Source organism: Lampetra fluviatilis, unplaced genomic scaffold (assembly GCF_964198595.1).
Source record: "Lampetra fluviatilis unplaced genomic scaffold, kcLamFluv1.1 SCAFFOLD_400, whole genome shotgun sequence".
Classification (NCBI taxonomy): Eukaryota; Metazoa; Chordata; class Hyperoartia; order Petromyzontiformes; family Petromyzontidae; genus Lampetra; species Lampetra fluviatilis.
This window is the reverse complement of record NW_027621816.1, coordinates 61889-89571: the sequence shown is the minus strand read 5'-3', so window position 1 is coordinate 89571 and position 27683 is coordinate 61889. Positions and strand designations below refer to the sequence as shown.

Here is a 27683-nt window from a genome sequence, read left to right as displayed (position 1 = left end):
GTGGCTGGCTGAGTGAGTAAGTGAGTGACTAACTGAGTGAGTGGCTGGCTGAGTGACTCCACTTGCCCCACCAAATCCCATGCGCGAGGCTACCTGGGGCAGCTTTACCTTCATACCTCACCTTGTCCCCGCAGGTGCGAATGGCCTCGCCAACCCACGTGACTTCCTCTACCCGGTGGCCCACTACGAACATCACCTGCAACAACCACAACAACAACAACATCCACAACAACCACAACAACAACCACAACCACAACAACAACACCTGAAGGGGGTGGTGTCAACGGTGGAGATCGTCAACAAGTTCCAGGGGAAGATGTTCACCGCACAGCAGGTGTGCACATTGCTCACCACACACCACTCACCACTCACCACTACACTCACCACTACACTCACCACTCACTCACCACTCACCACTACACTCACCACTACACTCACCACTACACTCACCACTCACTCACCACTCACCACTACACTCACCACTCACTCCCACTCACCACCACCACTACACTCACCACTCACCACTACACCACCACTACACTCACCACTCACCACTACACTCACCACTACACTCACCACACACCACCACCACCACTACACTCACCACACACCACCACACCACCACCACACCACCACTACACCACCACTCACCACAACACTCACCACTACACCACACTACCCACCACACACCACCACCACCACTACACCACCACTACACCACCACACACCACCACCACCACACACTCACCACTCACCACTACACTCACCACTCACCACACCACCACACACTCACCACTCACCACACACTACCACCACCCCACACCACCACACACCACCACCACTCACCACTCACCACCACACCACCACTCACCACTACACTCACCACACACCACCACTCACCACTACACTCACCACCACTCACCACTCACCACTACACCACCACCACACCACCACTCACCACTCACCACTACACTCACCACTACACTCACCCACCACTCCACCACTCACCACTACACTCACCACTCACCACCACCTCACCACTCACCCACACCACCACCACTCACCACTACACCACCACCACCACAACACTCACCACTCACCACACACCACCACTACACTCACCACACACCACCACTACACTCACCACCACCACTACACTCACCACTCACCACTACACCACCACACACTCACCACTACACTCACCACTCACCACTACACTCACCACACACTCACCACTCACCCTACACTCACCACTCACCACTACACTCACCACACACCACTCACCACACACCACCACCACCACCACTCACCACCACTCACCACTCACCACTACACTCACCACTCACCACCTCACCACTCACCACACACTCACCACTCACCACTACACTCACCACTACACTCACCACCACCACCACTACACTCACCACTCACCACTCACCACACTCACCACTCACCACTCACCACTACACTCACCACTCACCACTACACTCACCACCACACTCACCACTCACCACTACACTCACCACTCACCACTACACTCACCACTCACACACACCACCACTACCACTCACCACTCACCACCACCACACTCACCACTACACCACCACTCACCACTCACCACTACACTCACCACACACTCACCACCACCCACACACCACCACTACACTCACCACTCACCACACACCACCACACACTCACCACTCACCACACACCACCACACACCCCACACACCACCACACACCCCACCACACCACCACTCACCACTACACTCACCACACACTCACCACCACCACTACACTCACCACTCACCACTACACTCACCACTACACTCACCACTCACCACACACTCACCACTCACCACTACACTCACCACTACACTCACCACTCACCACCACCACCACTCACCACTACACTCACCACACACCACTACACTCACCACTCACCACTCACCACTACACTCACCACTACACTCACCACTCACCACTACACCACACCACTCACCACTCACCACTCACCACTACACTCACCACTCACCACTACACCACCACTACACTCACCACTCACCACTCACCACTACACTCACCACTCACCACTACACTCACCACTACACTCACCACTCACCACTACACCACCACTCACCACTACACTCACCACTACACTCACCACACACTCACCACTACACTCACCACTCACCACACACACTCACCACTCACCACTACACTCACCACTCACCACTCACCACACACTCACCACTACACTCACCACTCACCACTACACTCACCACACACTCACCACCACCACTACACTCACCACTACACTCACCACTCACCACTACACTCACCACTCACCACTCACCACTCACCACTACACCACCACTCACCACTACACTCACCACTACACTCACCACTACACTCACCACTCACCACTACACTCACCACTACACTCTACCTACTCACCACTCACCAACTACACTCACACACTACACCACTACACTCACCACTCACTCAACATCACACAACACACAACCACTCACCACTACCCACACACACCAACTACCTCACCACTCACCACACACCTCAACCACTACACTCACCACTCACCACAACACTCACCACACTCACCACACACTCACCACTCACCACACTCACCACTCACCACTACACTCACCACTCACCACTCACCACTACACTCACCACTACACCACCACTCACCACTACACTCACCACTCACCACTCACCCACTACACTCACCACTCACCACTACACTCACCACTACACTCACCACTCACCACTACACTCACCACTACACTCACACACACCACTCACCACTACACTCACCACTACACTCACCACTACACTCACCACTCACCACTACACTCACCACTACACTCACCACTCACCACACTCACCACTACACTCACCACTCACCACTACACTCACCACTCACCACTACACTCACCACTACACTCACCACTACACTACACTCACCACTCACCACTACACTCACCACTCACCACTACACTCACCACTACACTCACCACTCACCACTCACCACTACACCTCACCACTCACCACTACACTCACCACTACACTCACCACTCACACTCACCACTCACCACTACACTCACCACTCACCACTACACTCACCACTACACTCACCACTCACCACTACACTCACCACTCACCACTACACTCACCACTACACTCACCACTACACTCACCACTCACCACTACACTCACCACTCACCACTCACCACTCACCACTCACCACTCACCACTACACTCACCACTACACTCACCACTCACCACTACACTCACCACTCACCACTCACCACTCACCACTACACTCACCACTCACCACTACACTCACCACTACACTCACCACTCACCACTCACCACTACACTCACCACTCACCACTACACTCACCACTACACTCACCACTCACCACTACACTCACCACTCACCACTACACTCACCACTACACTCACCACTCACCACTCACCACTACACTCACCACTCACCACTACACTCACCACTCACCACTACACTCACCACTCACCACTACACTCACCACTCACCACTCACCACTACACTCACCACTACACTCACCACTCACCACTACACTCACCACTACACTCACCACTCACCACTACACTCACCACTCACCACTACACTCACCACTACACTCACCACTCACCACTCACCACTACACTCACCACTACACTCACCACTCACCACTACACTCACCACTACACTCACCACTCACCACTACACTCACCACTACACTCACCACTCACCACTACACTCACCACTACACTCACCACTCACCACTACACTCACCACTCACCACTACACTCACCACTACACTCACCACTCACCACTCACCACTCACCACTACACTCACCACTCACCACTACACTCACCACTACACTCACCACTCACCACTACACTCACCACTCACCACTCACCACTCACACTACACTCACCACTCACCACTACACTCACCACTACACTCACCACTCACCACTACACTCACCACTACACTCACCACTCACCACTACACTCACCACTCACCACTACACTCACCACTCACCACTACACTCACCACTACACTCACCACTACACTCACCACTCACCACTACACTCACCACTACACTCACCACACACTCACCACTCACCACTACACTCACCACTCACCACTACACTCACCACTACACTCACCACTCACCACTACACTCACCACTACACTCACCACTCACCACTACACTCACCACTCACCACTACACTCACCACTCACCACTACACTCACCACTCACCACTACACTCACCACTACACTCACCACTCACCACTACACTCACCACTACACTCACCACTCACCACTACACTCACCACTACACTCACCACTCACCACTCACCACTACACTCACCACTACACTCACCACTCACCACTACACTCACCACTACACTCACCACTCACCACTACACTCACCACTCACACTACACTCACCACTACACTCACCACTCACCACTACACTCACCACTACACTCACCACTCACCACTACACTCACCACTACACTCACCACTACACTCACCACTACACTCACCACTACACTCACCACTCACCACTACACTCACCACTACACTCACCACTACACTCACCACTCACCACTACACTCACCACTACACTCACCACTCACCACTACACTCACCACTCACACTACACTCACCACTACACTCACCACTCACCACTACACTCACCCACTCACCACTCACCACTACACTCACCACTACACTCACCACTCACCACTACACTCACCACTACACTCACCACTCACCACTCACCACTACACTCACCACTACACTCACCACTCACCACTACACTCACCACTCACCACCTCACCACTACACTCACCACTACACTCACCACTCACCACTACACTCACCACTACACTCACCACTCACCACTACACTCACCACTCACCACTACACTCACCACTACACCACCACACTCACCACTCACCACTCACCACTACACTCACCACTCACCACTACACTCACCACTCACCACTCACCACTACACTCACCACTACACTCACCACTCACCACTACACTCACCACTCACCACTACACTCACCACTCACCACTACACTCACCACTACACTCACCACTACACTCACCACTACACTCACCACTACACTCACCACTCACCACTACTACTCACCACTCACCACTCACCACTACACTCACCACTACACTCACCACTCACCACTCCACTCACCACTCACCACTACACTCACCACTCACCACTCACCACTCACCACTACACTCACCACTACACTCACCACTCACCACTACACTCACCACTCACCACTACTACTCACCACTCACCACTCACCACTACACTCACCACTCACCACTCCACTCACCACTCACCACTACACTCACCACTCACCACTCACCACTCACCACTACACTCACCACTCACCACTACACTCACCACTACACTCACCACTCACCACTACACTCACCACTCACCACTACACTCACCACTACACTCACCACTCACCACTACACTCACCACTCACCACTACACTCACCACTCACCACTCACACTCACCACTCACCACCACTCACCACTACACTCACCACTCACCACTACACTCACCACTACACTCACCACTACACTCACCACTACACTCACCACTCACCACTACACTCACCACTACACTCACCACTCACCACTACACTCACCACTCACCACTACACTCACCACTCACCACTACACTCACCACTACACTCACCACTACACTCACCACTACACTCACCACTCACCACTACACTCACCACTACACTCACCACTCACCACTACACTCACCACTACACTCACCACTACACTCACCACTACACTCACCACTCACCACTACACTCACCACTACACTCACCACTACACTCACCACTACACTCACCACTCACCACTACACTCACCACTACACTCACCACTCACCACTACACTCACCACTACACTCACCACTACACTCACCACTACACTCACCACTCACCACTACACTCACCACTACACTCACCACTACACTCACCACTCACCACTACACTCACCACTCACTCACCACTACACTCACCACTCACCACTACACTCACCACTCACCACCATCACTCACCACTACACTCACCACTACACTCACCACTACACTCACCACTCACCACTACACTCACCACTACACTCACCACTACACTCACCACTCACCACTACACTCACCACTCACTCACCACTACACTCACCACTCACCACTACACTCACCACTCACCACCATCACTCACCACTACACTCACCACTCACCACTACATTTGACGTGGTGGCTTGGCATGGCAACTACGCTCCCTACAAGTTGTTGTTGTTGTTGTGGTTGTTGTTGTTGTGGTTGTTGTTGTGGTTGTTGTTGTGGTTGTTGTGGTTGTTGTGGTTGTGTCTAGGAGGGGTCTCCATTTGACGTGGTGGCTTGGCATGGCAACTACGCTCCCTACAAGTTGTTGTGGTTGTTGTTGTTGTTGTGATTGTTGTGGTTGTTGTTGTGGTTGTTGTGGTTGTTGTGGTTGTGTCTAGGAGGGGTCTCCATTTGACGTGGTGGCTTGGCATGGCAACTACGCTCCCTACAAGTTGTTGTTGTTGTGGTTGTTGTTGTGGTTGTTGTGGTTGTTGTTGTGGTTGTTGTGGTTGTGTCTAGGAGGGGTCTCCATTTGACGTGGTGGCTTGGCATGGCAACTACGCTCCCTACAAGTTGTTGTGGTTGTTGTGGTTGTTGTTGTTGTTGTGATTGTTGTGGTTGTTGTTGTGGTTGTTGTTGTGGTTGTTGTGGTTGTTGTGGTTGTGTCTAGGAGGGGTCTCCATTTGACGTGGTGGCTTGGCATGGCAACTACGCTCCCTACAAGTTGTTGTTGTTGTTGTGGTTGTTGTTGTTGTGGTTGTTGTTGTGGTTGTTGTTGTGGTTGTTGTGGTTGTTGTGGTTGTGTCTAGGAGGGGTCTCCATTTGACGTGGTGGCTTGGCATGGCAACTACGCTCCCTACAAGTTGTTGTGGTTGTTGTTGTTGTTGTGATTGTTGTGGTTGTTGTTGTGGTTGTTGTGGTTGTTGTGGTTGTGTCTAGGAGGGGTCTCCATTTGACGTGGTGGCTTGGCATGGCAACTACGCTCCCTACAAGTTGTTGTTGTTGTGGTTGTTGTTGTGGTTGTTGTGGTTGTTGTTGTGGTTGTTGTGGTTGTGTCTAGGAGGGGTCTCCATTTGACGTGGTGGCTTGGCATGGCAACTACGCTCCCTACAAGTTGTTGTGGTTGTTGTGGTTGTTGTTGTTGTTGTGATTGTTGTGGTTGTTGTTGTGGTTGTTGTGGTTGTTGTGGTTGTGTCTAGGAGGGGTCTCCATTTGACGTGGTGGCTTGGCATGGCAACTACGCTCCCTACAAGTTCAACTTGAAGAACTTCATGGTGATCAATGCTGTGAGCTTCGATCATGCGGTGAGTGGTGGTGGCGGTGGTGGCGGAAGTCACCACCACAACTACGACAACTACCACAACAACAGCCACAACTACGACAACTACTACTACCACAACTACTACAACTACTACTACCACAACTACGACAACTACCGCTACCATCACCACAACTACTACAACTACTACCACCACAACTACTACAACTACCACAACAACAGCCACAACTACGACAACTACTACTACCACAACTACTACAACTACCACAACAACAGCCACAACTACGACAACTACTGCTACCATCACCACAACTACTACAATTACCACTACCATCACCACAACTACGACAACTACTACTACCACAACTACTACAACTACTACAACTACTACTACCACAACTACGACAACTACCACTACCATCACCACAACTACGACAACTACTACTACCACCACAACTACTACAACTACCACTACCATCACCACAACTACGACAACTACTACCACCACAACTACTACAACTACCACAACAACAGCCACAACTACGACAACTACTACTACCATCACCACAACTACTACAACTACCACTACCATCACCACAACTACGACAACTACCACTACCATCACCACAACTACGACAACTACCACTACCATCACCACAACTACGACAACTACTACTACCATCACCACAACTACTACAACTACCACTACCATCACCACAACTACGACAACTACCACTACCATCACCACAACTACGACAACTACTACTACCACAACTACTACAACTACTACTACAACAGCCACAACTACGACAACTACTACTACCACAACTACTACAACTACTACTACCATCACCACAACTACTACAACTACTACCACCACAACTACGACAACTACTACTACCACAACTACTACAACTAGCACAACAACAGCCACAACTACTACAACTACCACTACCATCACCACAACTACCACAACTACTACGACCACAACTACTACAACTACTACCACCACAACTACGACAACTACTACCACCACAACTACGACAACTAGCACAACAACAGCCACAACTACGACAACTACCACTACCATCACCACAACTACCACAACTACTACCACCACAACTACTACAACTACCACAACTACTACAACTACTACTACCACAACTACTGCAACTACCACAACAACAGCCACAACTACGACAACTACTACCACCACAACTACTACAACTACCACAACTACTACAACTACTACTACCACAACTACTGCAACTACCACAACAACAGCCACAACTACGACAACTACTACCACCACAACTACTACAACTACCACAACTACGACAACTACCACTACCATCACCACAACTACGACAACTACCACTACCACAACTACTACAACTACGACAACTACCACTACCATCACCACAATTACTACAACTACCACTACCACAACTACGACAACTACCACAACAACAGCCACAACTACGACAACTACCACTACCATCACCACAACTACGACAACTACTACTACCATCACCACTACAACTACCACTACCATCACCACAACTACTACAACTACTACTACCACAACTACTACAACTACCACTACCATCACCACAACTACGACAACTACCACTACCATCACCACAACTACTACAACTACTACTACCACAACTACGACAACTAGCACAACAACAGCCACAACTACGACAACTACTACTACCACAACTACGACAACTAGCACAACAACAGCCACAACTACTACAACTACCACTACCATCACCACAACTACGACAACTACTACTACCATCACCACAACTACTACAACTACCACTACCATCACCACAACTACGACAACTACTACTACCATCACCACAACTACTACAACTACCACTACCATCACCACAACTACGACAACTACCACTACCACAACTACGACAACTACCACTACCATCACCACAACTACTACAACTACTACTACCACAACAGCCACAACTACGACAACTACTACTACCACAACTACAACTACTACAACTACCACTACCATCACCACAACTACTACAACTAGCACTACCATCACCACAACTACTACAACTACCACTACCATCACCACAACTACTACAACTACCACTACCATCACCACAACTACTACAACTACCACTACCATCACCACAACTACTACAACTACCACTACCATCACCACAACTACGACAACTACTACTACCACAACTACTACAACTACCACAACAACAGCCACAACTACTACAACTACCACCACAACTACTACAACTACCACAACAACAGCCACAACTACGACAACTACTACTACCACAACTACTACAACTACCACAACAACAGCCACAACTATGACAACTACTACTACCACAACTACTACAACTGCCACCACAACAGCCACAACTACTACAACTACTACTACTACAACTACCACAACTACCACAACAACAGCCACAACTACTACAACTACTACTACCACAACTACTACAACTACCACAACAACAGCCACAACTACGACAACTACTACTACCACAACTACTACAACTACCACAACAACAGCCACAACTACGACAACTACCACCACAACTACTACAACTACCACAACAACAGCCACAACTACTACAACTACTACCACAACTACTACAACTACCACAACAACAGCCACAACTACGACAACTACTACCACAACTACTACAACTAGCACAACAACAGCCACAACTACGACAACTACTACTACCACAACTACTACAACTACCACAACAACAGCCACAACTACGACAACTACCACAACAACTACTACAACTACCACCACAACTACTATAACTACCACAACAACAGCCACAACTACTACAACTACTACTACCACAACTACTACAACTACCACAACAACAGCCACAACTACTACAACTACTACTACCACAACTACTACAACTACCACAACAACAGCCACAACTACTACAACTACTACTACCACAACTACTACAACTACCACCACAACAGCCACGTGACCCCCCCTCCCCCCACTTGACCCCCCCTCCCCCCACGTGACCCCCCCTCCCCCCACGTGACCCCCCCTCCCCCCACGTGACCCCCCCTCCCCCCACGTGACCCCCCCTCCCCCCACGTGACCCCCCCTCCCCCCACGTGACCCCCCCTCCCCCCTGCCCCTCCCCCTTTCTCCCCTATGCCCCCCCCTGTTCCTCTCCCCCTAATGCCCCCCCCTCCTATGCCCCTCCCCTTCCCCCTATGCCCCTCCCCCTCCTCCCTATGCCCCGCCCCCTTCCATGCCCCTCCCCCTGCCCCCCCCCCCATGCCCCCCCCCCTGTGCCCCCCCCTGCGCCCCCCCCCTGCCCCCTCCGTGCCCCTCCCCCCCTCCTATGCCCCCCACCCTCCCCCCCTGCCCCCCCCCCGTGCCCCTCCCCCCCCCCTGCCTCCCCCCCCGTGCCCCCCCTCCCCCTATGCCCCCCACCCTCCCCCCCTGCCCCCCCCCCCGTGCCCCCCTCCCCCCTATGCCCCCCACCCTCCCCCCCTGCCCCCCCCCCGTGCCCCTCCCCCCCCTGCCTCCCCCCCCCTGCCTCCCCCCCCGTGCCCCCCTCCCCCCTATGCCCCCCACCCTCCCCCCCTGCCCCCCCCCCGTGCCCCCCTCCCCCTATGCCCCCCACCCTCCCCCCCTGCCCCCCCCCGTGCCCCCCTCCCCCCTATGCCCCCCCACCCTCCCCCCCTGCCCCCCCCCCCGTGCCCCCCTCCCCCCTATGCCCCCCACCCTCCCCCCTGCCCCCCCCCCCTGCCCCCCCCCGTGCCCCTCCCCCCCCTCCTATGCCCCCCCCTGCCCCCCCCCCCTGCCCCCCCCCCTGCCCCCCCTCAGGACCCGTCCATCTTCACGGTGCTGACAGCTCCGTCCCAGCGAGCGGGCACGGCCATCGCAGACTTCGTCATCTTCCCTCCTCGCTGGGGCGTGGCCGAGAACACGCTGCGTCCACCCTACTACCACCGTGAGTCCACCACCACCACTACAACAACTACCACTACTACCACAACTACCACAACTACCACCACCACCACTAGTAGCTCAAAGACCCACTCACTCACTCAGCCACTCACCCACTCAGCCACTCACCCACTCAGCCACTCACTCACTCAGCCACCCACTCACCCACTCAGCCACTCACCCACTCAGCCACTCACCCACTCAGCCACTCACTCACTCAGCCACTCACTCACTCAGCCACCCACTCACCCACTCAGCCACTCACCCACTCAGCCACTCACTCACTCAGCCACCCACTCACCCACTCAGCCACTCACCCACTCACCCACTCAGCCACTCAGCCACTCACCCACTCAGCCACTCACCCACTCAGCCACTCACCCACTCAGCCACTCACTCACTCACTCAGCCACCCACTCACCCACTCAGCCACTCACCCACTCAGCCACTCACTCACCCACTCACCCACCCACTCACTCACTCACCCACTCACTCACCCACTCAGTCACTCACCCACTCACTCACTCAGCCACTCACTCACTCACTCACCCACTCAGTCACTCACCCACTCACTCACCCACTCAGTCACTCACCCACTCACTCACTCACTCACTCACTCACCCACTCAGTCACTCACCCACTCACTCACTCAGCCACCCACTCACCCACTCACTCACTCACCCACTCACTCACTCACCCACTCACTCACTCAGCGACCCACTCACCCACTCACCCACTCACTCACTCACCCACTCACTCACTCACCCACTCACTCACTCACTCACTCACCCACTCAGTCACTCACCCACTCACTCACCCACTCACTCACTCACTCACCCACTCAGTCACTCACCCACTCACTCACTCACCCACTCACTCACCCACTCAGTCACTCACCCACTCAGTCACTCACCCACTCAGTCACTCACCCACTCACTCACTCACCCACTCACTCACTCACCCACTCACTCACTCACTCACCCACTCAGTCACTCACCCACTCACTCACTCACTCACCCACTCACTCACTCACCCACCCACTCAGTCACTCATCCACTCACTCACTCACTCACCCACTCAGTCACTCACCCACTCACTCACTCACCCACTCAGTCACTCACCCACTCAGTCACTCACCCACTCAGTCACTCACCCACTCACTCACTCACCCACTCAGTCACTCACTCACCCACTCACTCAGCCACTCACTCAGCCACTCAGCCACTCACTCACTCACCCACTCAGTCACTCACCCACTCACTCACTCACTCACCCACTCAGTCACTCACCCACTCAGTCACTCAGTCACTCACCCACTCACTCACTCACCCACTCAGCCACTCACTCAGCCACTCACTCACTCACTCACCCACTCAGTCACTCACCCACTCACTCACTCACTCACCCACTCAGTCACTCACCCACTCACTCACTCAGCCACCCACTCACCCACTCACCCACTCACTCACTCACCCACTCACTCACTCACCCACTCACTCACTCACTCACCCACTCACTCAGCGACCCACTCACCCACTCACCCACTCACTCACTCACCCACTCACTCACTCACTCACCCACTCACTCACTCACTCACTCACCCACTCAGTCACTCACCCACTCACTCACCCACTCAGTCACTCACCCACTCACTCACTCACTCACTCACCCACTCAGTCACTCACCCACTCACTCACTCACCCACTCACTCACCCACTCAGTCACTCACCCACTAACTCACTCACCCACTCAGTCACTCACCCACTCACTCACTCACCCACTCACTCACTCACTCACCCACTCAGTCACTCACCCACTAACTCACTCACCCACTCACTCACTCACCCACTCACTCACTCACTCACCCACTCAGTCACTCACCCACTCAGTCACTCACCCACTCACTCACTCACCCACTCACTCACTCACTCACCCACCCACTCAGTCACTCATCCACTCACTCACTCACTCACTCACCCACTCAGTCACTCACCCACTCAGTCACTCACCCACTCACTCACTCACCCACTCACTCACTCACCCACTCACTCACTCACTCACCCACTCAGTCACTCACCCACTCACTCACTCACTCACCCACTCACTCACTCACCCACCCACTCAGTCACTCATCCACTCACTCACTCACTCACCCACTCAGTCACTCACCCACTCACTCACTCACCCACTCAGTCACTCACCCACTCAGTCACTCACCCACTCAGTCACTCACCCACTCACTCACTCACCCACTCAGTCACTCACTCACCCACTCACTCAGCCACTCACTCAGCCACTCAGCCACTCACTCACTCACCCACTCAGTCACTCACCCACTCACTCACTCACTCACCCACTCAGTCACTCACCCACTCAGTCACTCAGTCACTCACCCACTCACTCACTCACCCACTCAGCCACTCACTCAGCCACTCACTCACTCACTCACCCACTCAGTCACTCACCCACTCACTCACTCACTCACCCACTCAGTCACTCACCCACTCACTCACTCAGCCACCCACTCACCCACTCACCCACTCACTCACTCACCCACTCACTCACTCACCCACTCACTCACTCACCCACTCACTCAGCGACCCACTCACCCACTCACCCACTCACTCACTCACCCACTCACTCACTCACTCACCCACTCACTCACTCACTCACTCACCCACTCAGTCACTCACCCACTCACTCACCCACTCAGTCACTCACCCACTCACTCACTCACTCACTCACTCACTCACCCACTCAGTCACTCACCCACTCACTCACTCACCCACTCACTCACTCACCCACTCAGTCACTCACCCACTAACTCACTCACCCACTCAGTCACTCACCCACTCACTCACTCACCCACTCACTCACTCACTCACCCACTCAGTCACTCACCCACTAACTCACTCACCCACTCACTCACTCACCCACTCACTCACTCACTCACCCACTCAGTCACTCACCCACTCAGTCACTCACCCACTCACTCACTCACCCACTCACTCACTCACTCACCCACCCACTCAGTCACTCATCCACTCACTCACTCACTCACTCACCCACTCAGTCACTCACCCACTCACTCACTCACCCACTCAGTCACTCACCCACTCACTCACCCACCCACCCACTCACTCAGCGACCCACTCACTCACTCACCCACTCACTCACCCACTAACTCACCCACTCACTCACTCACTCACCCACCCACTCAGTCACTCACCCACTCACTCACTCAGCCACCCACTCACCCACTCACCCACTCACTCACTCACCCACTCACTCACTCACCCACTCACTCACTCAGCGACCCACTCACCCACTCACCCACTCACTCACTCACCCACTCACTCACTCACCCACTCACTCACTCACTCACTCACCCACTCAGTCACTCACCCACTCACTCACCCACTCAGTCACTCACCCACTCACTCACTCACTCACCCACTCAGTCACTCACCCACTCACTCACTCACCCACTCACTCACCCACTCAGTCACTCACCCACTCACTCACTCACTCACCCACTCAGTCACTCACTCACTCACTCACCCACTCACTCACTCACCCACCCACTCAGTCACTCATCCACTCACTCACTCACTCACCCACTCAGTCACTCACCCACTCACTCACTCACCCACTCAGTCACTCACCCACTCACTCACTCACCCACTCAGTCACTCACCCACTCACTCACTCACCCACTCAGTCACTCACTCACCCACTCACTCAGCCACTCACTCAGCCACTCAGCCACTCACTCACTCACCCACTCAGTCACTCACCCACTCACTCACTCACTCACTCACCCACTCAGTCACTCACCCACTCAGTCACTCAGTCACTCACCCACTCACTCACTCACCCACTCAGCCACTCACTCAGCCACTCACTCACTCACTCACCCACTCAGTCACTCACCCACTCACTCACTCACTCACTCACCCACTCAGTCACTCACCCACTCACTCACTCAGCCACCCACTCACCCACTCACCCACTCACTCACTCACCCACTCACTCACTCACCCACTCACTCACTCACCCACTCACTCACTCACCCACTCACTCAGCGACCCACTCACCCACTCACCCACTCACTCACTCACCCACTCACTCACTCACCCACTCAGTCACTCACCCACTCACTCACCCACCCACCCACTCACTCAGCGACCCACTCACTCACTCACCCACTCACTCACCCACTAACTCACCCACTCACTCACTCACTCACCCACCCACTCAGTCACTCACCCACTCACTCACTCAGCCACCCACTCACCCACTCACCCACTCACTCACTCACCCACTCACTCACTCACCCACTCACTCACTCAGCGACCCACTCACCCACTCACCCACTCACTCACTCACCCACTCACTCACTCACCCACTCACTCACTCACTCACTCACCCACTCAGTCACTCACCCACTCACTCACCCACTCAGTCACTCACCCACTCACTCACTCACTCACCCACTCAGTCACTCACCCACTCACTCACTCACCCACTCACTCACCCACTCAGTCACTCACCCACTCACTCACTCACTCACCCACTCAGTCACTCACTCACTCACTCACCCACTCACTCACTCACCCACCCACTCAGTCACTCATCCACTCACTCACTCACTCACCCACTCAGTCACTCACCCACTCACTCACTCACCCACTCAGTCACTCACCCACTCACTCACTCACCCACTCAGTCACTCACCCACTCACTCACTCACCCACTCAGTCACTCACTCACCCACTCACTCAGCCACTCACTCAGCCACTCAGCCACTCACTCACTCACCCACTCAGTCACTCACCCACTCACTCACTCACTCACTCACCCACTCAGTCACTCACCCACTCAGTCACTCAGTCACTCACCCACTCACTCACTCACCCACTCAGCCACTCACTCAGCCACTCACTCACTCACTCACCCACTCAGTCACTCACCCACTCACTCACTCACTCACTCACCCACTCAGTCACTCACCCACTCACTCACTCAGCCACCCACTCACCCACTCACCCACTCACTCACTCACCCACTCACTCACTCACCCACTCACTCACTCACCCACTCACTCACTCACCCACTCACTCAGCGACCCACTCACCCACTCACCCACTCACTCACTCACCCACTCACTCACTCACCCACTCACTCACTCACTCACTCACTCACTCACTCACCCACTCAGTCACTCACCCACTCACTTACTCACCCACTCAGTCACTCACTCACCCACTCACTCACTCACTCACCCACTCAGTCACTCACCCACTCACTCACTCACCCACTCACTCACTCACCCACTCAGTCACTCACCCACTAACTCACTCACCCACTCAGTCACTCACCCACTCACTCACTCACTCACTCACCCACTCAGTCACTCACCCACTAACTCACTCACCCACTCACTCACTCACCCACTCACTCACTCACTCACTCACCCACTCAGTCACTCACCCACTCACTCACTCACCCACTCACTCACTCACTCACTCACCCACCCACTCAGTCACTCATCCACTCACTCACTCACTCACCCACTCAGTCACTCACCCACTCAGTCACTCACCCACTCACTCACTCAGCCACCCACTCACCCACTCACCCACTCACTCACTCACCCACTCACTCACTCACTCACCCACTCACTCACTCACCCACTCACTCAGCGACCCACTCACCCACTCACCCACTCACTCACTCACCCACTCACTCACTCACCCACTCACTCACTCACTCACCCACTCAGTCACTCACCCACTCACTCACTCACCCACTCAGTCACTCACCCACTCACTCACTCACTCACTCACCCACTCAGTCACTCACCCACTCACTCACTCACCCACTCACTCACCCACTCACTCACCCACTAACTCACCCACTAACTCACCCACTCACTCACCCACTCACTCACCCACTAACTCACCCACTCACTCACCCACTCACTCACCCACTCACCACTATTAACAACTACCACAACCACCACAACAACCACCACAACTACCACCACCACCAGTAGCGACTTCGTGATCTTCCCTCCTCGCTGGGGCGTGGCGGAGAACACGCTGCGTCCACCACCGTGAGTCCACCACCACCACCACAACAACTACCACAACTACAACAACTACCACAACAACAACCACCACAACTACCACTACCATCACTAATAGCTCAGCGACCCACTCACTCACCCACTCACTCACTCAGCCACCCACCCACTCACTCAGCCACCCACCCACTCACTCAGCCACCCACTCACTCACTCAGCCACCCACCCACTCACTCAGCCACCCACCCACTCACTCAGCCACCCACTCACTCACTCAGCCACCCACCCACTCACTCAGCCACCCACTCACTCACTCACCCACTCACTCACTCACTCACCCACTCACCCACTCACCCACTCAGTCACTCACTCAGCCACTCACCCACTCAGTCACTCACTCAGCCACTCACCCACTCAGTCACTTACCCACTCACTCACCCACTCACACACTAACCCACTAACTCACCCACTCACTCACCCAATCACCACTATTAACAACTACCACAACAACCACAACTACCACCACCACCACAACTACCACAACTACAACAACAACCACCACAACTACTGCCATCACTAGTAGCGCTGGAGCGTGGCGGAGAAGACGCTGCGTCCACCCTACTACCACCGTGAGTCCGCCACCACCACCACAACTACCACAACCACCACAACCACCACCACTACCCACCTCTCCCCATCCCCTCCCCCCCATCCCATCCCCCCATCCCGCCCCCCCTCATCTCTCCGCCTCCCCCCTCCTCCCCCCCATCACCTCCCCCCCCCCACCCCCTCATCTCTCCACCCTCCTCCCATCTCCTCCCCCCATCTCTCCCCATCTCCACCTCCCCCCATCTCCCCCCCCCCCATCTCTCGCCCCCCCCCATCCCCCCACCCCCCCATCCCCCCACCTCCCCCCACCTCCCCCCACCTCCCCCCACCTCCCCCCACCTCCCCCCACCTCCCCCCACCTCCCCCCACCTCCCCCCATCCCCCTCCCCTCCTCCCCGCAGGTAACTGTATGTCTGAGCTGATGGGCCTGGTGAGTGGTCACTACGAGGCGAAAGCTGACGGCTTCCAGCCGGGAGGGGCCTCCCTGCACCCCGTCATGACCCCACACGGGCCCGACTCCCAGTGCTTCTCAGAGGCCAGCCGTGCAACACTGCTGCCTGAGAGGGTGGCACATGGCACCATGGTGAGTGGGTGGGTGGGTGGGTGAATGGGTGGGTGGGTGAGTGGGTGGGTGAGTGGGTGGGTGAGTGGGTGGGTGGGTGAGTGGGTGGGTGGGTGGGTGAGTGGGTGGGTGGGTGAGTGGGTGGGTGGGTGAGTTGGTGGGTGAGTGGGTGAGTGGGTGAGTGGGTGGGTGGGTGGGTGAGTGGGTGGGTGGGTGAGTGGGTGGGTGGGTGGGTGAGTGGGTGGGTGAGTGAGTGGGTGAGTGGGTGAGTGGGTGAGTGGGTGAGTGGGTGGGTGAGTGGGTGAGTGGGTGAGTGGGTGGGTGGGTGAATGGGTGGGTGGGTGGGTGAATGGGTGGGTGGGTGAGTGGGTGGGTGAGTGGGTGAGTTGGTGGGTGAGTGGGTGGGTGGGTGAATGGGTGGGTGGGTGAATGGGTGGGTGGGTGAGTGGGTGGGTGGGTGGGTGGGTGGGTGGGTGGGTGAATGGGTGGGTGGGTGAGTGGGTGGGTGAGTGGGTGGGTGGGTGAATGGGTGGGTGGGTGAGTGAGTGAGTGGGTGGGTGGGTGGGTGGGTGGGTGGGTGAGTGGGTGGGTGAGTGGGTGGGTGGGTGGGTGAGTGAGTGGGTGGGTGGGTGGGTGGGTGAGTGGGTGGGTGGGTGAGTGAGTGGGTGGGTGAGTGAGTGAGTGGGTGGGTGAGAGGGTGAGTGGGTGGGTGAATGGGTGGGTGGGTGAGTTGGTGGGTGGGTGAATGGGTGGGTGAGTGGGTGGGTGGGTGAGTGGGTGGGTGGGTGAGTGGGTGGGTGGGTGAGTGGGTGAGTGAGTGGGTGGGTGGGTGGGTGAGTGGGTGGGTGGGTGAGTGGGTGGGTGGGTGAGTGGGCGAGTGGGTGGGTGAGTGGGCGAGTGGGTGGGTGAGTGGGCGAGTGGGCGGGTGGGTGGGTGGGCGAGTGGGTGGGTGGGCGAGTGGGTGGGTGGGCGGGTGGGTGGGTGAGCGGGTGGGTGGGTGAGCGGGTGGGCGGGTGAGTGGGTGGATGGGCGGGTGAGTGGGTGGGTGGGTGGGTGAGTGGGTGGGTGGGTGGGTGAGTGGGTGGGTGGGTGAGTGGGTGAGCGGGTGGGTGGGTGAGTGGGTGGGTGGGTGAGTGGGTGGGTGAGTGGGTGGATGGGTGGGTGAGTGGGTGGGTGAGTGGGTGGATGGGTGGGTGAGTGGGTGAGTGGGTGGGTGAGTGGGTGAGCGGGTGAGTGGGTGAGCGGGTGAGTGGGTGAGCGGGTGGGTGGGTGGGCGGGTGGGTGAGTGGGTGAGTAGGTGAGTGAGTGGAAGGGTGAGTGAGTGGGTGAGTGGGTGGGTGAGTGCGTAGGTGGATGATTTGTGGGTGGGTGAGTGGGTGGGTGCCTCAAATATTGGAAGAGGTCACCCCCTGTGAGTGGCTGGCTGAGGTGCCATCTGTTGAGGAAGTACTGAAGGCGATCCAGAGTCTGAGACCAGGAAGAGATGATCTCCCAAGCGAAATGCTGAGGGAGGGTGGCGTTTGTGCACGGACTGCCCTATATGACATCATAACAACAGTCTGGGCCACTGGACGGGTTCTGCAGGATTGGAAGGATGCCCTGGTGGGTCCCCCTCTTTAAGAAGGGGGACCGCACAGACTGTAACAACTACAGGGGCATCTCACTCCTCAGTGTGAGGCCGGGAAAGGTCCTGGCAAGGATTATTCAACATCGCCTTGCCAGGCACGCTGAGGAGAGGCTTGCGGAGCCCCAATGCGGCTTCAGGAAAGGGCGGTCCTGCACAGATGCCATATTTTCTGTCCGTCTGCTCCAGCAGAGGTGTAGGGAATTCCAACAAGACCTCCATCTCTGCCTTATTGACCTGGTCAAGGCCTATGATACCATCAGTAGGCCTGGGCTCTGGGTTGTTCTTCGTGCTTTCGGAGTCCCCGACCCTCTGCTCACGATCATTACGTGTGTCTGTGTGTGTGACTGTGTGTGTCTGTGTGTGACTGTGTGTGTCTGTGTGTGACTGTGTGTGTCTGTGTGTGTGACTATGTGTGTGTGACTGTGTGTGTGTCTCTATGTGTGTGTGTGTCTGTGTGTGTGTGTCACTGTGTGTGTGTCTGTCTATGTGACTGTGTGTCTGTGTGTGTGTCACTGTGTGTGTCACTGTGTGTGTCTGTTTGTGACTGTGTGTGTCACTGTGTGTGTGTGACTGTGTGTGTGTCTGTGTGTGTGTCACTGTGTGTGTGTCACTGTGTGTGTGTGTCACTGTGTGTGTGTCACTATGTGTGTGTGTCACTGTGTGTGTGTCACTGTGTGTGTCACTGCGTGTGTGACTGCGTGTGTGTGTCTGTGTGTGTGTCACTGTGTGTGTGTCACTGTGTGTGTGTCACTATGTGTGTGTGTCACTATGTGTGTGTGTCACTATGTGTGTGTGTCACTGTGTGTGTGTCACTGTGTGTCTGTTTGTGACTGTGTGTGCCACTGTGTGTGTGTGACTGTGTGTGTGTCTGTGTGTGTGTCACTGTGTGTGTGTGTCACTGTGTGTGTGTCACTGTGTGTGTCTGTTTGTGACTGTGTGTGTCACTGTGTGTGTGTGACTGTGTGTGTGTCTGTGTGTGTGTCACTGTGTGTGTGTCACTGTGTGTGTGTCACTGTGTGTGTGTCACTGTGTGTGTGTCACTGTGTGTGTGTCACTGTGTGTGTGTCACTGTGTGTGTCTGTTTGTGACTGTGTGTGTCACTGTGTGTGTGTGACTGTGTGTGTGTCTGTGTGTGTGTCACTGTGTGTGTGTCACTGTGTGTGTGTCACTGTGTGTGTCACTGTGTGTGTGTGACTGTGTGTGTGTGTCACTGTGTGTGTGACTGTGTGTGTCACTGTGTGTGTCACTGTGTGTGTGTGTGTGTCACTGTGTGTGTCACTGTGTGTGTCACTGTGTGTCACTGTGTGTGTGTGTCACTGTGTGTCACTGTGTGTGTCACTGTGTGTGTGACTGTGTGTGTGACTGTGTGTGTCACTGTGTGTGTCACTGTGTGTGTGTGTCACTGTGTGTGTGTCACTGTGTGTGTCACTGTGTGTGTGTGTCACTGTGTGTGTGTCACTGTGTGTGTGTGTGTCACTGTGTGTGTGTCACTGTGTGTGTCACTGTGTGTGTGTCACTGTGTGTGTGTGTCACTGTGTGTCACTGTGTGTGTGTGTCACTGTGTGTGTGTCACTGTGTGTGTGTCACTGTGTCACTGTGTGTGTGTGTCACTGTGTGTCACTGTGTGTGTCACTGTGTGTCACTGTGTGTCACTGTGTGTGTGTGTGTCACTGTGTGTGTGTGTGTCACTGTGTGTGTCACTGTGTGTCACTGTGTGTCACTGTGTGTGTCACTGTGTGTCACTGTGTGTGTCACTGTGTGTCACTGTGTGTGTCACTGTGTGTCACTGTGTGTGTCACTGTGTGTGTGTGTCACTGTGTGTGTGTGTCACTGTGTGTGTCACTGTGTGTGTCACTGTGTGTGTCACTGTGTGTGTCACTGTGTGTGTGTGTCACTGTGTGTCACTGTGTGTGTGTGTCACTGTGTGTGTGTGTGTCACTGTGTGTGTGTCACTGTGTGTGTGTGTCACTGTGTGTGTGTGTGTCACTGTGTGTGTGTGTGTCACTGTGTGTGTGTCACTGTGTGTGTGTGTCACTGTATGTGTGTGTCACTGTGTGTGTGTCACTGTGTGTGTGTCACTGTGTGTGTGTGTGTCACTGTGTGTGTGTGTGTCACTGTGTGTGTGTCACTGTGTGTGTGTCACTGTGTGTGTGTGTGTCACTGTGTGTGTGTGTGTCACTGTGTGTGTGTCACTGTGTGTGTGTCACTGTGTGTGTCACTGTGTGTCACTGTGTGTGTGTGTGTCACTGTGTGTGTGTCACTGTGTGTGTGTGTCACTGTGTGTGTGTCACTGTGTGTGTCACTGTGTGTGTCACTGTGTGTGTCACTGTGTGTGTCACTGTGTGTGTGTCACTGTGTGTGTGTGTGTCACTGTGTGTGTCACTGTGTGTGTGTGTCACTGTGTGTGTGACAGGCGTTCATGTTTGAGAGTTGCCTGCTACTGGCTCCAACTCGCTGGGCGCTGGAGTGTGTCACTGTGTGTGTGTCACTGTGTGTCACTGTGTGTGTGTCACTGTGTGTGTGTCACTGTGTGTGTGTCACTGTGTGTGTGTGTCACTGTGTGTGTCACTGTGTGTGTGTGTCACTGTGTGTGTGTCACTGTGTGTGTGTCACTGTGTGTGTGTGTGTCACTGTGTGTGTGTCACTGTGTGTGTGTCACTGTGTGTGTGCACTGTGTGTGTGTCACTGTGTGTCACTGTGTGTGTGTCACTGTGTGTGTGTCACTGTGTGTGTGCACTGTGTGTGTGTCACTGTGTGTCACTGTGTGTGTGTCACTGTGTGTGTGTCACTGTGTGTGTGACAGGCGTTCATGTTTGAGAGTTGCCTGCTACTGGCTCCAACTCGCTGGGCGCTGGAGTGTGTGTCACTGTGTGTGTGTGTCACTGTGTGTGTGTGTCACTGTGTGTGTGTGACTGTGTGTGTGTGACTGTGTGTGTCACTGTGTGTGTCACTGTGTGTGTGTCACTGTGTGTGTGTCACTGTGTGTGTCACTGTGTGTGTGTGTCACTGTGTGTGTCACTGTGTGTGTGTCACTGTGTGTGTGTGTCACTGTGTGTGTGTGTCACTGTGTGTGTGTCACTGTGTGTGTGTGTCACTGTGTGTGTGTCACTGTGTGTGTGTCACTCTGTGTGTGTCACTGTGTGTGTGTGTCACTGTGTGTGTGTCACTGTGTGTCACTGTGTGTGTCACTGTGTGTGTCACTGTGTGTGTCACTGTGTGTGTGACACTGTGTGTCACTGTGTGTGTCACTGTGTGTGTCACTGTGTGTGTGTCACTGTGTGTGTGTCACTGTGTGTGTGTCACTGTGTGTGTGTCACTGTGTGTCACTGTGTGTGTGTGTGTCACTGTGTGTCACTGTGTGTGTGTGTGTCACTGTGTGTGTGTCACTGTGTGTGTGTCACTGTGTGTCACTGTGTGTGTGTGTGTCACTGTGTGTGTGTCACTGTGTGTGTGTCACTGTGTGTGTGTCACTGTGTGTGTGTCACTGTGTGTGTGTGTCACTGTGTGTGTGTGTGTCACTGTGTGTGTGTCACTGTGTGTGTGTCACTGTGTGTCACTGTGTGTGTCACTGTGTGTGTCACTGTGTGTGTCACTGTGTGTGTGTCACTGTGTGTGTGTGTCACTGTGTGTGTGTCACTGTGTGTGTGTCACTGTGTGTGTGTGTGTGTCACTGTGTGTGTGTCACTGTGTGTCACTGTGTGTGTCACTGTGTGTCACTGTGTGTGTGTCACTGTGTGTGTCACTGTGTGTGTGTCACTGTTCGCATCCAGCGGATGCGAGCCCATGTCCTTGACACCAGGACCTACCGTGGAGCTGATCTGCCCTCTGACCATCGACTAGTCATCTGTAAGATGCGTCTGCCATTCTTCCACTCCGGTGGTGGGTGTACACCCAGGATCCCATTCCAACCAAAAGTGGCCTGGTCTAAGTTAGCTGATGAAAGTTGCAAGCGAGAATTTCATCATCGCTTGCAGCTGGGGTTGGCATCGTCCCCCACTCCACCTGATGTCGAGGGTAAATGGGCGAGGTTTAAGACTGTGACTCATGCAGCTGCAATGGCTGCTTTGGGTACGCGGTCCAGACCTCCCCGGGAACCCTGGCTGACGGAGGAGGTGTTCAGGTTAATTGAGAAAAAGCGACAGGCCCACTCTCATCGCCTACAGCATCCCACGTCAGAGAATGAGGAGGTTTACCGCAGCCTTCGCTCGGAGGTTCGGAGAGCCGTAAGGCGCTGTAAGGATGGGTGGTGGTCGCGGGTTGCTGAGGAGATGGAGTCTGCCTCAGTGGCCCGCGATCACAAATCACTATTTAACTCCATCAAAAAAGTAACCTGCAGCGCCACACCTATTACCATCATTAGAGGAAAAAACGGTGATCCAATCTCCGACCCCCAGGAACAGGTTTGCAGATTTGCTGAGCATTTCTGTGAGGTCCTGGGGGAGGGAAAATCTCTCAGCCAGGAAAACATCATGGCACAAAGTGGGGATAACCCTGCTGAGGCTGCGGTGCCTCAAATATTGGAAGAGGTCACCCCCTGTGAGTGGCTGGCTGAGGTACCGGCTGTTGAGGAAGTACTGAGGGCGATCCGGAGTCTGAGACCAGGGAAGGCACCGGGCAGAGATGATCTCCCAGGCGAAATGCTGAGGGAGGGTGGCGTTTGTGCACAGACTGCCCTATATGACATCATAACAACAGTCTGGACCACTGGACGGGTTCCGCAGGACTGGAAGGATGCCCTGGTGGTCCCCCTCTTTAAGAAGGGGGACCGCACAGACTGTAACAACTACAGGGGCATCTCACTCCTCAGTGTGCCGGGTAAGGTCCTGGCAAGGATTATTCAACATCGCCTTGCTAGGCATGCTGAGGAGAGGCTTGCGGAGCCCCAATGTGGTTTCAGGAAAGGGCGGTCCTGCACAGATGCCATATTTTCTGTCCGTCTGCTACAGCAGAGGTGTAGGGAATTCCAAAAAGACCTACATCTCTGCTTTATTGACCTGGTCAAGGCCTATGATACCATCAGTAGGACTGGGCTCTGGGTTGTTCTTCGTGCTTTCGGAGTCCCTGACCCTCTGCTCACGATCATTAAGGACCTTCATGATGGTGAGCGGGCCCGGGTAAAACTACGTGGCCGGGAGTCGGAGCCTTTCCCTGTACACCTTGGGGTGCGACAGGGATGTCCTCTGGCTCCCACATTATTTAACATCTATTTCGACTGCGTAGTTCGTGAAGCCTTCAATAGCTGTACCGGGGGAATTACCATTTGGTACAGATATAATGGGAGGCTGATCGACGCCCGGGTGCGATCAAGGGATGGCTCCCTATTGGTCAACCACGTTATGTATGCCGATGATTTGGTAATAGCTGCTCATTCAGAAGAGGAGTTGGAGACGCTGCTGCTGAGGCTGGAGTGTGCCACTAAGAGGTGGGGCCTTACCATCAGCCCCACCAAAACTAAGCACCTGCCTGGGTATTTTGTACCATCGGGCACTCCGCCCCCACAACTCCCAATCGGTGATGGGGCAGTTGTGGAGAGAGTAGAGAGTTTCCCATACCTGGGCAGTGTGCTCATGACCAGCTCCAGTTTATCAGCAGAGGTCTCACTCCGAATCAGTCGAGCGGCAATATCTTTTCATCGGTTGCGTAACGCTGTGTGGAAGCTACCTGGTCTGTCGCTCCGCACGAAGCTTCAGGTCTTCTCGGCCACGGTCATTCCCTCCCTTCTCTACGCTTGCGAAACGTGGACCCCCCTAGTGGAGCATCTTCGCCGGTTGGAAACATTTAGGCTGGCCTGCCTACGATCCATCCTGGGTTTGACCAGGCTGGATTGTGTGAGGAGCTCACAAGTCCTTGAAAGATCTGGGCAAAGTCCCATCAGTGAGCTCCTCCGGCAGGCAAGGCTGCGTTGGCTGGGTCATGTAGCCCGCATGCCCAGCCACCGCATGCCTAAACAGCTTTTGTTCGGCCGGATCGAGGGGGCTAAACGGGCGCGGCACGGGCTAGAGAAGAGATGGAGTGATGTGGTACAGGAGGACGTGGAGCTGAGTGGACTTGCCGATGACTGGTACCAGCGGTGTCAAGATCGGCCTCAGTGGAGGAGGCTCGTGAAGGACGCTACTGGGCAGTTGGAGGCAGTCGCCCTCCAACAACAACGGAGGGCGGAGGAGCGACGCTCACAACAACGAGCGGAGCGCCGGGTGGCTAAAGCACAGCAAGTTGGCACAGTAGGGGGCACAGGTGGTGCATCAGCCAGTCATCTCGGTCATCTCGGTCAGTCGACCCGTGGCACCTGGGTCTGCCCCGTGACCTCCTGCCAGCGGGCGTTCGACACTTCACGTGGCCTCAAGGTGCACATGGCCTGGCACAAGCGTCGTGGTGACGTCACCGCCACTTAGTGGCGAATGGCGGTTGTTGTTGTTGTTGTGTCACTGTGTGTGTGTGTCACTGTGTGTGTCACTGTGTGTGTGACAGGCGTTCATGTTTGAGAGTTGCTTGCTACTGGCTCCAACTCGCTGGGCGCTGGAGTGTGTGTCACTGTGTGTGTGACTGTGTGTGTGTCACTGTGTGTGTGTCACTGTGTGTCACTGTGTGTGTGTGTGTCACTGTGTGTGTGTCACTGTGTGTGTGTCACTGTGTGTGTGTCACTGTGTGTGTGTCACTGTGTGTGTGTGTGTCACTGTGTGTGTGTCACTGTGTGTGTGTCACTGTGTGTCACTGTGTGTGTCACTGTGTGTGTCACTGTGTGTGTGTCACTGTGTGTGTGTGTCACTGTGTGTGTGTCACTGTGTGTGTGTCACTGTGTGTGTGTGTGTGTCACTGTGTGTGTGTCACTGTGTGTCACTGTGTGTGTCACTGTGTGTCACTGTGTGTCACTGTGTGTGTGTCACTGTGTGTGTCACTGTGTGTGTGTCACTGTGTGTGTGTGTCACTGTGTGTGTCACTGTGTGTGTGACAGGCGTTCATGTTTGAGAGTTGCTTGCTACTGGCTCCAACTCGCTGGGCGCTGGAGTGTGTGTCACTGTGTGTGTGTGTCACTGTGTGTGTGTGTGTGTCACTGTGTGTGTGTCACTGTGTGTGTGTGTCACTGTGTGTGTGTCACTGTGTGTGTGTGTCACTGTGTGTGTGTGTGTCACTGTGTGTGTGTCACTGTGTGTGTGACAGGCGTTCATGTTTGAGAGTTGTCTGCTACTGGCTCCAACTCGCTGGGCGCTGGAAACTTGCGGTCGTCTCGACCCCGAATACAGGAGCTGCTGGGACGGGATCAGAGACAACTTCACTGGGCCAGCAGACACACATAG

At 54.6% G+C, this 27683-nt stretch overlaps 1 protein-coding gene across 1 annotated transcript; it reads left to right on the top strand.

Moving 5' to 3' along the window:
- Positions 1-134: 134 nt before the first annotated feature.
- LOC144955732 (homogentisate 1,2-dioxygenase-like) lies at positions 135-27683 on the top strand (the record flags this gene model as incomplete). The annotated part of the gene is made up of 6 exons (XM_078885875.1): positions 135-334; positions 7423-7527; positions 11380-11506; positions 18601-18782; positions 22802-22864; positions 27630-27683. Coding segments are annotated over 6 exons (731 nt in total), but the record flags the coding sequence as incomplete, so codon positions are not given.